The sequence below is a fragment of the Mastigoproctus giganteus genome, chromosome 2 (genome assembly GCF_048544385.1).
Source record: "Mastigoproctus giganteus isolate SK-2022 chromosome 2, ASM4854438v1, whole genome shotgun sequence".
NCBI classification, from domain to species: Eukaryota; Metazoa; Arthropoda; class Arachnida; order Uropygi; family Thelyphonidae; genus Mastigoproctus; species Mastigoproctus giganteus.
Window position 1 is genome coordinate 97,636,673 of NC_143576.1, and position 13,819 is coordinate 97,650,491.

Here is a 13,819-nt window from a genome sequence, read left to right on the forward strand (position 1 = left end):
ACATGGGTGTGGCTAAAATGATCTTTCCCGGTCAAAACAGTGTTCAGTGGGTGGGGAGAGAGGGGTGACAAAATTGCGAGCGTGGATGTTTCTCACTAATCCTAGTTCAGTATGTGTTACGCACTTGTCATGGAAGGTTTTGTCGTTTGCTTTTAATTTATATGCTTATAAATTGAGTAAATTTATCAATGTATAAATTGATATGCTTACAAAAGTGATAAATCTACTGTTTTGCAGTGTAAAACAGACTTTTTTATGTGTGTTAATGGAAGAAAGTGACTTTAATGTGGACAAGTTCTTTCTAACCCGTACAAAAATATGGCTACGAATAACAAGGGAAATGTGAAAATATCAAAGAAGGTGATGACATTAGCGAATAAAATTGAGTTATTAGACAAAATTTCTGATGGTGAAAGTGTCTCCTCAGTGGCAAAACATTATAAAAGCAATGAGTCAACGGTACGATCAATCAAAAAATTGGAAGAAAAAATCTGCCGTAGTGTCCGTGAAAACGCGCTAATTGCTTCAAAAATTTGCTGTGTAACTCGTAATGTTAAATTAGAAAAAATGGAAAAGGCTTTAAATCTGTGGATAGAAGACCGAACTCAAAATAAAATTCTGTTAAGTTCACTCATCATTCGTGAAAAGGCAAAACTCCTTTATCAACACTTTAGCGAAACTGGTGATAGCACTGGCGGGATAAGTTTTTTAGTTAGCAAAGGCACTAGTTTGAAAGATTTGTTTGAAATTTCTAATAAATATTGCATTTAATATTAAATTGTTTCTTATTTTAATTTCGATGCCATATGCTTCCATTTCACTATGTACTGTCTATGTACATAGTCATATTATGAAGGTACATATAATACATACATAGACAAAATTTTAGACTAGTTTTTCTTATATATTTCATACTTTGGAACGGAACCCCTTTATTACTATGGGAGCCATAACTCAGTATTCACGTTTTCGGTATTCGCAGCATTTCTCAGGAACGTAACCCCCGCGAATAGCGGGGGTTTACTGTATATTTATTTTTAGTTCAGAGTTGTGTTTACTGTCTGACTAGTTCTCTAAATATCTACAGCCTTACACAAGTTGTTTTTGAAAGATTTGTTATTGTATTTTCATAATAATTGTATTTGTAGAAGAATAAGAGAAATTTACCTCAATATGATATGTAGAACAATTCCATATGATACTCTCCCGAAATTAAAAGAATAAAAGATTAATGCAAAATGATAACAATAAAAAATCAATTGAACACAATTCAAAAATTAACTAAAATTCAAAAACAATTTTAAAAAATTAATTAAAAAATCAGTTAAAGTTAAACGTAAATTTTGAAAAATGATTTTCCTTCCTGAAGCAGACAATGCTTTTCGACCATGTGTTGTGATCGCAGGAATGGAAATTATGGAGTCTGTGAGCTTGAATCTTAAATAGAGAGATTATTTGTCCTTACACATTAATTTTTTAAAAATTGTTTTTGAATTTTAGTTAATTTTTAAATTGTATTCAATTGATTTTTTTAATGTAATCATTTTGCATTAATCTTTTATTCATTTTAATTTCTGGAGAGTATCGTACAAAAGTGTTGTATATATCATATTGAGGTAAATTTCCCTTATTCTTCTACAAATATTGATATCAATGTAGAACGTATCGAGCACCATAGCTCTGTTATATACAGTAAACCCCCGCTATTCGTGGGGGTTACGTTCCTGAGAAATGTCGCGGATACTGAGTTATGGCTCCCATAGTAATAAAGGGGTTCCGTTCGAAAATATGAAATATATAAGAAAAACTAGTCTAAAATTTTGTCTATGTATGTATTATACGTACCTTCATAATATGACTATGTACATAGACAGTACATAGTGAAATGGAAGCATATGGCATCGAAATTAAAATAAGAAACAATTTAATATTAAATGTAATATTTATTAGAAATTTCAAACAAATCTTTCAAACCAGTGCCTTTGCTAGCAAAAAAAACTTATCCCGCCAGTGCTATCACCAGTTTCGCTAAAGTGTTGATAAAGGAGTTTTGCCTTTTCACGAATGATGAGTGAACTTAACGGAATTTTATTTTGAGTTCGGTCTTCTATCCACAGATTTAAAGCGTTTTCCATTTTTTATCACGAGTTACAGAGTAAATTTTTGAAGCAATTAGCGCGTTTTCACTGACACTGCGGCGGATTTTTTCTTCCGATTTTTTGATTGATCGTACCATTGACTCATTGATTTTATAATGTTTTGCCACTGAGGAGACACTTTCACCATCAGAAATTTTGTCTAATAACTCAATTTTATTCGCTAATGTCATCACCTTCTTTGATATTTTCACATTTCTCTTGTTATTCGTAGCCATATTTTTGTATGAGTTAGAAAGAACTTGTCCACAATAAAGTCACTTTCGTCTGTTAACACACTCGAAAAAGTCTGTTTTACACTGCAAAGTGGTAGATTTATCACTTTTGTAAGCATATCAATTTATAAATTTATTCAATTTATAAGCATATAAATTAAAAGCAAACGACGAAAAAATCCACGTTCGCGATTTTGTCACCCCTCTCCCCCCACCCACTGAGCCCTGTTTTGACCGGGAAAGATAATTTTAGCCATGCCCATGTTTTTTATGGCGGATAATATTCACGGCACTTTAAAATTCACATTTTTTTAGGTTTCATTTTATATTAAATCAGCGATCGCGAATACGCGAAACCACGAATACAGATACCGCGAATAGCGGGGGTTTACTGTACTATTGTTTTCGTAATAAAGATGAGAACACGAAACATAATATTCATTGAAGGTATATACCACTGCTTGAGTGGAAACTTGCATAATTTACCAAATTTTAAATAAATCTGAAAAGGGAAGTAACTGAGAGTATCAATTTTGTTTGTTTTAATTTTTTTTTTATAAAAACAGGCACCTTAGCCGAGTGATCATGTGCGAGGGTACATAAGTACACATTCTCAGAGTGACTAGAATTTAAGCCTGTGGCTGCTAAATATGGTGCTGTTTCTTGTATTCTTTCTGCCTTGTGAACTATTTCTTTTAAAAATAATGGATCAGAAAGCATTTTTTAAATATTTAATTTTTATTGAAAAATAAAAAGTTACAATAAGTATTTTAGCTCATTAAGAAAAGATAAAATATTGGTACTCTCCAAGTAGAATTAAAAAAAAAAAAAAATACAGAAATTAAAAAGTAAGTTTGGTACCTGTAAGGTGTCTCAATACCATTTTTGCTACATCTTGGTGCACTACCACTGGTTGGTTAAAGAAATAATTGAATACATTGAATGAAAATGGAACATCATCAGTAACACAGCTGAAGGGCAGTGATATTCCTCTCCTCCTAAACACGATGCGGGAAGAAACATTAGGAGCAAGTTACTATACCATTCTTGTGGTATAGTAACTTGCGACAATGAGAAATGAGATTTTGATTGTTAAGGATAAAGGCATGATTATTAATTTTGAGAAAGTGGCTTACTGTGGACTAAAGAGGTTCTTGGACTTGGTCAGTCAGAATGAAATACATATGAAGGAAAATTCACGTGAACTGTGGGCTTTCAAGACATTCATCATTGAAGCCACTAGTTCATTTTTTCCATTAAGAAGATAAAGGAAACCTCTGCTTTAATGGACTTCAAAAATAATGGACAGCATCTATTGATTCAGGCTTTTTATTTGAGTGCTCTTACCAAGAATGGCTTTAGTTCAGCAAATTGCAGCTTCAGGAGACTAGGTACCTGCAAGGTGATCTGATTGAGGTGTTTAATGCATTGAATGGATTGAGCAAGCACTAATGCTGATGGGATTCTTCCTCTTGAATTAGTGCTAATGGGATTCTTCCTCTTGAAAATCGGAAAAAAAAATCCGCCGTAGTGTCCGTGAAAACGCGCTAATTGCTTCAAAAATTTGCTGTGTAACTCGTAATGTTAAATTAGAAAAAATGGAAAAAGCTTTAAATCTTTGGATAGAAGACCGAACTCAAAATAAAATTCTGTTAAGTTCACTCATCATTCGTGAAAAGGCAAAACTCCTTTATCAACACTTTAGCGAAACTGGTGATAGCACTGGCGGGATAAGTTTTTTTTGTTAGCAAAGGCACTAGTTTGAAAGATTTGTTTGGAATTTCTAATAAATATTACATTTAATATTAAATTGTTTCTTATTTTAGTTTCGATGCCATATGCTTCCATTTCACTATGTACTGTCAATGTACATAGTCATATTATGAAGGTACATATAATACATAGACAAAATTTTAGACTAGTTTTTCTTATATATTTCATACTTTGGAACGGAACCCCTTTATTACTATGGGAGCCATAACTCAGTATTCGCGGCATTTCTCAGGAACGTAACCGCCGCGAATAGCGGGTGTTTACTGTACTTGGATTTTCTTAAAATCCAAGTATATGATATCAGAATTATTCTTTGCATCCAGTTCCTTTGTGACCACATCATAGTATCCAATCAGATTTGTCGGGCAAGATTTCCCCTTAACAAACCCGTGTTGTGTCTGAACTATAACTGCAGTATTGTCTAGATGATCCTGCATCACTTCCTTAACCAGTAAGCATACTGCCTTAACCTTAAGGCAGTATGCTTTATTTTCCCTGGAACAGAAGTTAGATTAACAGGTCTGTAATTACCTGTGTCACCCTTTGATCCCCTTTGTGAATTGTTGGCACATTTGCACATCTCCGGTCCATGGGGACCTCCCCTGAGTCCAAGGAAGCTTTCATAATTATGGCTAAGGGTTTGCTTACTTCCTTTGCTGCCTCCTTTAATATAACTGAATAGATCCCATCCACCTCAGGTGCCTTTGTTATGTTTATCTTCAACAATTTCTGCTGCACTTTTCTCTCAGTTATTACAAATTGAGCTCACTTCCAGAGTTTAATACACCTCTGGCATTCCCCTCCCTGAATATCTCCTCATGTGTGAATGTAGATGCAAAATACTCATTTAGTTTATCAGCTACCTGAGCATGATCACCAATAGTCACACCATCTGTGTTAAGTGGACCAATCTGATTCATCCCTTTCCTTTTAGAGTTTACATAAGTAAGGAACTCTTTGTTGTTTTTCTTTGCATCTTTTGCCAAATATTTCTCGTAATCTGCCATCACCTGTCTAACCTCCTTTGTGACTTGATTACAGACTAGTGTATATCTGCCATAGGCTTCTGCATCGCCTGATAATTTACATGCATACCATGCATTTCTCTCTCTTCTACTAGCCTCATTAATTCATCTGACATCCATTTAGGCCTAAACCTTGAATAGTATTTCTTAGTTGGTATGAAAATCCTAGTTCCCTCCAAGATTAAGTCCCTGAAGCCTTCCCATTTAGAATTCAACAGTGGTAATATCATCAGTTGATCCCAATGTATAGAATTTAAAAACTCTCTAAAACCACTGTCTAACCTTCTGTGTGACTTGATTACAGACTAGCTTATATCTGCCATAGGCTTCTGCATCACCTGATAATTTACATGCATACCATGCATTTCTCTTCTCTTCTACTAGCCTCATTAATTCATCTGACATCCATTTAGGCCTAAACCTTGAACAGTATTTCTTAATTGGTATGAAAATCCTGGTACCCTCCAAGATTATGTCCCTGAAGCCTTCCTATTTAGAATTCAACATTGGTAATATCATCAGTTGATCCCAATGTATAGAATTTAAAAACTCTCTAAGACCACTGTAGTCACCTTTACAAAAGTAAAAACCCTTCCCCTTACCTGTGATTGTAGTTACATCTTTAAGTAAATCCCACATCAGTACACTGTGATCACTGCCATCTAGTGGTTCCTTTATCTGTAGATTTTTAATGCATGAAGAATCACTTCTGATAATCAGATCAAGAGTATTTCTCCCTCTAGTTGCCTCTTGAATATGTTGCTTAGACATTAACCCTGATATACCTTCATTGATATCATTGATAAATACCAAAAACAACAATGGGCCCAACACCGAACCCTGTTATCCAATAAATCCACAAAAGTCTTGCTAGTGTGTGAGTGATCAACCCACAAGTTCCAGTCAATATCTGGAAAGTTAAAATCCCCCATTATTATAAAATCTGATTTACTGGCCAACTCTATTTCTCTGCATAATTGCCTATTTTACTCATCAGATTCATTAGGCCTGTAACACAGCTACTCTCATTTTCTCTTTCCCAGTTTCTGACTCACATTGCATTGCCCACCAACGCCCGCTGGATGCACTTCCTTAGATTTTGAGTTTCTTAACTAACAGCATAACCCCTCGTCCCTTGCTGTCCTGTCTATCCTTTCTGTATACATTGTATTCCCCAAATTCCAATTCTGAACTGCTTATATCCATGTGGCACCACATCTCTGATATCCCAACAATATACGCTTTTGATGTCTTGAGCAGTACGTCAAATTCATCAAATTTGTTTACTATACTCCTATCATTGGTGTGCATGTAAGTATACATACACCTATTCTTGCTCTTAGTTACCCTAACACAACCCATGTATTTACTTGTTCCATGATGACTCCCAGCAGCCCTTGAAATCCCCAGAATTCCAAGATTGATAAGATTATTTTCGTAACAGTCAATCAATAGATAAGATCGTTTTAGCAACAGTCTTATCTATTAGTATATGGGGGGGGTGTTTTTTTTTTTTTTTTTTTTGAGTTTGCACATATACCATCACAGCTACTCTCATTTTCTCTTTCCCAGTTTCTGACTCACATTGCATTGCCCACCAACGCCCGCTGGATGCACTTCCTTAGATTTTGAGTTTCTTAACTAACAGCATAACCCCTCGTCCCTTGCTGTCCTGTCTATCCTTTCTGTATACATTGTATTCCCCAAATTCCAATTCTGAACTGCTTATATCCATGTGGCACCACATCTCTGATATCCCAACAATATACGCTTTTGATGTCTTGAGCAGTACGTCAAATTCATCAAATTTGTTTACTATACTCCTATCATTGGTGTGCATGTAAGTATACATACACCTATTCTTGCTCTTAGTTACCCTAACACAACCCATGTATTTACTTGTTCCATGATGACTCCCAGCAGCCCTTGAAATCCCCAGAATTCCAAGATTGATAAGATTATTTTCGTAACAGTCAATCAATAGATAAGATCGTTTTAGCAACAGTCTTATCTATTAGTATATGGGGGGGGGTGTTTTTTTTTTTTTTTTTTGAGTTTGCACATATACCATCATATGCATCAGAACTCATGTAAAAAAAAAAAAACATTTTAAAAAATAAAAATTGTAATAAAAATAATAATAATGATTAGACAGGGTTCAGTGTGGCACTTATTAGCCAAAGTGCCATAAACACCCAACCCCAAACCAAAGTGACAATTTAATGATTCTCAGGTCTGCTATGTGTACATGCTATTTCTACTTTGTCAAAACATTCTTTTCAAGGTTGCAATTGCTGCCTTTAATCAACAATTCTCTTAACTAAAAATTATTTTCAGAGCCATCATCTTATTAATATTTACACTAAATAAAAAAAAAAAAATGTAAGGTTAACTGAACATTGCATGAACTTATGGGTTTTTTCTTTGAAAATGCGTTAATTTTTTTGTCATTTTTTCTTTGTGAATCCCCTTGCTGTTGGCCATGGAAGGAATCTTGCAGTATACTCTATCTCTTGTAATGTAAATATTTCAATGCTGCAGTAACAATTTATTAATATGAAAAAAAAAAAAAAAAAAAAGAATTTTGAGCACTAAAATATATTCTACTAGCAGTAATTGTATATAAAGTTAACCCTTGATTTTATAGACTAATAGGAGGAGGAGGAGGTGTCTTATTTTATAGGAAAGAACTCTCCATTATTGCCGAATATTCTGTAAAATCAACAGTTTTTCCTGAGATCAATTTTACACTCCCTAATTGCCAATTTAAACAGTTACTTTGTTCATGTTTGTATTATAAACACCAAGAATAAAATTAAACAAAAAAAAATGGTTTTATTTACCTTGACCTTGACTTTACTGTTTGATAGCACATGCATAGCTGACAATTCTCTAGATTTATGGAGGAGAATTCTTCTTATTTACTCAGTTTTACCATTCTCCGCCTCCCTATCATATGGGATATAGCAATAAACTTCCTGGACTAGTGCAGTGAAAAGAACAAAGTTGAAGGAGCTCAAAAATGATTTTATTTTAATTCAAAGTCCTCACCACCTGATTGAATGCACTTATACCATTCTGAATGTTTCTGAAAACAGTTAGCGAAAGCATCCATAGTAACGATGTTCAGTTCAGCGGTTGTGTTTTCTTTCTGTCCTCAACATCCTAAAATCTCATTTCTTCAAGAGCAGTTTTCACCTTGGTAAAGAGGAAGAAGTCCACTGCTGCTAGAGCAGGAGAATAGGGTGGATGGTTGATCTGTACAGTGCCATGTTTCATCATACACATCTTCACAAGTGCAGAATGGGCAGGTGCATTGTTGTGCATCAAAAACCAGTTGCCTTTCTCTGAAATTTGCGACCTCACCCTGGAAATGCACTTCAATAGTCTTTGAAGTACCTGTACACAGAGCACGGCATTGATGCTCTCTTTTCTTCAGGTACAAATTCCTCATGAATTGCACCCTGTTTGTTGAAAAACATGATCAGAATCATCTTGATCCTGGACTTTTCTAAAAGAAAGTTTTTGGGCTTTGGTGATGACTTTGAAGTCCACTTGCAGAATTGTAGACTTCACTGTGGTTGCCCCACATGACACTTTGTCTCAGGGTGATACTGAAACACCCAAGACTCATCTCCAGTGACAATACAGTTGAGGAAATTTGGACTGCCTTAATTGTCTGGTTGAAGTCTTTGCATGATGGCATCCTTCATTATTTCTGCTCATCTTGAGGCTGAGCAGCACAAATTGTGCACAGATGTTCCTTTTCCCTAAATCTTCATGCAGAATTTGATGAGTCATTGCTTTATTCATATCCAAGTCATCAGCTGTCATTCTGAAGTTCAAACAATTCTGTTATCATAATTTCCTGAACTCTGTCCTCATTTTGAGAGGGTGACAGATGCCTACTTTATGGATTATCGTATGTCGTATTGATGCATTTGTTTTTTAATCAATAAAAAATATTGCAAAGCAAGCCACTATTTGCATAAAAAAGGACATGCTTTATAAATAGACATACTGTTATTTATTTTAAATGTGTGCCTTTGTCCAGTCAGCTGTTACAGTACTTATTGGCACCTCATTAGGGGATAACCAGGTGCAGTCAGTGAAAGACACGAAAAATTTGGTGGTTAAATAGTTCCACAATGTAAGAGGTTCTAGGTATCAGTAGCTTAAAATAGAACTACATTTACTACAAAAATGCACTAATGTCATATTGGAAGAAGATCACCACAAGTTGCCTCGGTTCCACACCTCAAATAAAAAAGCACACTTGCCAACTCTTCTGATTTAGTAAAAGTATAGGTCTTGTGGTGTCTTGGTTAATTTTGCTTTGAATTTTTGCCAAATTTGTGTTAATTTTCAAGTACGCAGATATTTTTTTTTATCAATTAACGACATTCTGATAATGAGATGTGCTTAACCTTCCACTGCAAGTATAGCATCTGACAAATGCCAGCTTTTTTATGTTTGTTATTTTTTTAAATTTGTAAATGAAATCAAATCCTCCCATGTATCTTTGTCCACCATTAATTTCTAACTGTTATCGAGTATTTCCTACTTTCATTTCAATATACTATTAATTACAAGACATTCAGTTTTTGTTTGGCATTTAACAGAAGCCAGATGGGCAAAAAAAAAAAAAAAAAAAAACAGCACTCTTTCTTCTGGGTAACTCCATTTCCATGTGCTATCTGCGAGACACCAATGTCAGGTGTCTAATTTTGTTGTAGAACATTGGTTTCACTAGCTAAAAGTGAACGGTCTGGCAAAAATACCAGTGTTCGCATTGCAGACGCAATGTGAACACTGATTTAATCTTGGGAATTCAGAACTAAAAATTCCAAAATATGTGGCAAAAACTGTTTTTTATTATTAGTATTAATTGTGGTAAACGATGTAAGAAATCATGCTTATAGGATCAGCAGAGGGAAAAACAATTCTGCCATCACCTGTCAATCCCTCTAATCATTTGTCTAGTTTTTCATAGAATTATTTCAGACAACCAACCCACTCTATATCTACAATAGCAGATGAAAGAATCAACTACCCACTGGCTGAAGGCAAACTTTTGCACATCTGTCCCTACAACCTGAAATAATTCTTCCCTAGAGAGAGAGAATTGTTTAAGTGGCTATGACATTAAAAAAAAAAAAAAAAAAAAAAAACAGAATTCAAAGAACTTTTAGTCCTGATTCATATATTCAGTATGTATATATATTTTTTTTTTTTTTTTTTTTATTTATTATTATTTTTTTTTTTTTTTTTCATTTTAAAGTTTTTGATCAACTTATTTCACTTATTTTATGTTCACTTATTTTTTGACACTTGTATATTAGTATGTGGGTGTTTCTACACACACACACACATGCACACCTAAATAAGTGGTATCTTTGTATTGTTTGTTTATTTGCAGACTGTAGAAGAAAGTGACCCTGAAAGTACGCTCTATTTGGAACGAGAATGGAGGTTCATGAGAAATGCACAGATTAAGAAAGGGCTGCTAGAAGAACAAAAAAGAGCAGGTATATTTTTGAATGTCATGCAACTTGAATTTTCCATAGTATATGTGGATTTAGGAAGTTATATACAGAGTACCATGGAAGTAGTGCTAAAAACCATAGTTATTGTGCTCTTTGTGACTAATATTTTCCACTTTATCAAAGTTCCCCCCCCCCCCAAAGGTGTTTTCGTACCTAGTATGTTAAACTTCAAAATACAGCAACTCCTCACTTTAACTTTTGTATAGTATGTCATTTCATCGTGGCCAAAAATAAATAAATAAATAAACAAACAGATAATTCCTCATTGTATTTTTCCCATTGCTAAAATGTGACCATATTTGCCATTAACTTTACCAAATCTCCTCCCCCCCCACAGAAGAAGTGATTTATTCCATCAGTATATAATATGCTTCCCAAAAGCAAACTTCATATGATATAGCCCCCCCCTTTACTCCCTAGAATTTATATTTGTATTCCCCTGTCCCTAATTTTTATCTCTTACCAGTAAGAACATACCTCATCCATTTTATAATTCCCATCATAGCTTTATGTGTCTTAATCAGACTTCAAAAATATCTAGTTTCTAAGTTTTTCAGCTTGTGACCTATAAACTCTTCCTCATGGAGGCAACAGTTAGCGTTCCTCGCCATTGTGGCTGCTGTTTTTTGAACCCGTTCTGGAAGTCATGCCTGTTTTCTAGGTGTAACCTGTAGAATATTCATGTTCGGGAGGCTACACCTGATATGATAATCTAAGTGCATGCCACTACCTTCATGTATACAGGAATAAATATATCTTATTCTTTACTTGAAAAGGGTATCAGTTTAAATAAAATAAACAAATGTCACCTGCACTGAGAAAAAGTTCTATGAAGTATACAAACTGTACTAGGAATTGTGTGGCATTCCTTTACCAAAACCAAAAATTGAGAGAAAGAGAGGAGGGGGGGTTATATCTAGGTTTATTCCTTCTTGGGGCCATAAAAAAGTGGTATAAGCTGAAAAGTATTTTAAACGGGAGTGCTATAGACAAGGAATGCATGATATTCCTTAAGACCAACCATTGGGCTGGAAGAAAAACATTAAAAATTTGGAAGAGCACCATAGGTAGGAGCATTATAATAGGAGTTCCTGTTTATAAACTCTGTATACTCTGAAAAAGATTAATGATTAGAAACAAGAGCAATCCAAGCACTAGTTCCTTACAGACTCTGCTTTTGCTGCTAGTTCACCCTAAAGACTGCCTACACATTTATGACTGTGATATGACTCCTGTCCTTCACCCAATTCCCTGACTCAGCTAAGGATCTTCCTGGTATTCCCAGTTTGCTTCAGTCTGTGTAATAATTTCTAATGCAGACTATATCAAAAACTTTACTGAAGTTTAAATATACAGGGTGTCTCAGAAATATTGGTACAAACGTTTAGGGGAGGTAGGTAACATCTAAAGGAATGTGAATCGCATAGGAACCCATAACCGGAAATGTCACCGTAAGTCGGTACATGGCGCTGTCCATCAGTTCTGGTTTACTCATTCGAGCAGTAGTCGCTGCACTAACCGCATGCATCGATATACGAACTGTGATCTGGCAGACATGCACCTAGTGCATGGATTAGCAGAGGGCAATGGACTAGCCGCTCAATGAATTTATGGAGAACGCTTCCCAGACAGACATGTACCGGACCACCATTTGTTTCCATGTGTGCATCAAAATTTGTGCAATTATGGGTCATTTAGAGGTAACAGGAATAGTGCGGGCAGACCACGTTCGACACGAACTCCCGCCATGGAAAAAAGTGTGTTGAATAATCCTGCTACCAGCACACGTGCCGTTGCCTCCACCTTAGAAGTGTCTCATTGCAGTGTACAGCGTGTCTGGCACCACGATTCCTTACACCCCTTTTATCTCCAAAGGGTTCAGTTACTGCTCCCCCAAGATCATCCTGCACGTGTGGCTTTTGCGCAGTGGTTTCTCCAAGAAAGTGTTCAAGACTTGAATTTTCCAGCCTATGTTTTGTTCACGGATGAGGCTTATTCAATCAGCACAATGCTCATGTGTGGGCTCACGACAACCCACACGGTGTTTGCCCCCATGCGGTACAACATCGCTTCGCAATAAATGCGTGGGCAGGTATGGTCGGTGACTGCTTAGTTGGCCCATACCTGTTACCATCCCGCATGAACTCCGCTAAATATCGGATCTTTTTCGAACAAGTTCTACTAGAGTTACTTGACTATGTTCCAGCAAATGTGAGACACAACATTTCGTTTAAACATGACGGGGCACCTGCCCATTATGGAAGGCGTGTTTGTGACCATTTGAACAGGCGTTTTGGGCGTCGATGGATTGGCTGGGGTGGACCCGTTGCCTGGTCCCCATGCTCACCTGATTTATCGAGCCTTGATTTCTTTCTGGGGGGGGGGCTTCAAATCTGTCGTGTATGAATCGCCTGTGGAGATGGAAATTGATTTCATGGCGAGACTCGTCTGCACTGCTGCTACTGTCAAAGAACTCCAGGTGTGTTCGACCATGTCCGCCAATCCATGCTGCATCGGTGTCACACATGCATCGTGTCTCATGATGGAACCTTCGAGAATCTTTTTTAACATCATGAAATGCATCCATCTCATACTCCATTGTTAATATTATGTCAAATAAATGTTTGCCACTAATTACTGTCTTGTGTCATTTCTGCTTCTTGTGCCTCTGCTACTACTTTCCCGTGACGTGTCCGGTTATGGATTCCTATGCGATTCACATTCCTTTAGATGTTATCTACCTCCCCTAAACGTTTGTACCAATAATTTTGAGCTCTTGGGAATGGATAAGTTTTCTGAAAAATTTGACATTTTATTGACCTAATTAACATATTAAATAGTATTTGATAAATAGCTTTGTAGTCCTAGTCACATTCATTAGATTAGTTTTTAAATTTAGCAAAGATTTTGTAAGTTATGCCTTGATATACATTGAGTCTTTGTATCAGTGATTTGGTGCGAATATCACATCTCATAACTTATACTGGGGTTTTTGGTAAGGGAGTTCTAGTTTTAATTGTGGTAAATAGGTATCTCGAATGTTCAAATCATGTAGGTTGGTGTAATTTAGATAATTTTATTATCTATTATAATTAACTTATAAT

The 13,819-nt window shown here is 35.7% G+C and overlaps 1 protein-coding gene across 2 annotated transcripts in view; it reads left to right on the plus strand.

Moving 5' to 3' along the window:
- raptor (regulatory associated protein of MTOR complex 1) overlaps positions 1–13,819 on the plus strand; it is a 638,589-nt gene that overhangs the window by 427,225 nt on the left and 197,545 nt on the right. For both annotated transcript variants that reach the window (XM_090389485.1, XM_090389491.1), the window contains exon 22: positions 10,589–10,697. In XM_090389485.1, the coding sequence (XP_090245611.1) occupies positions 10,589–10,697 (109 nt within the window). The remainder of the gene's footprint in view (positions 1–10,588; positions 10,698–13,819) is intronic.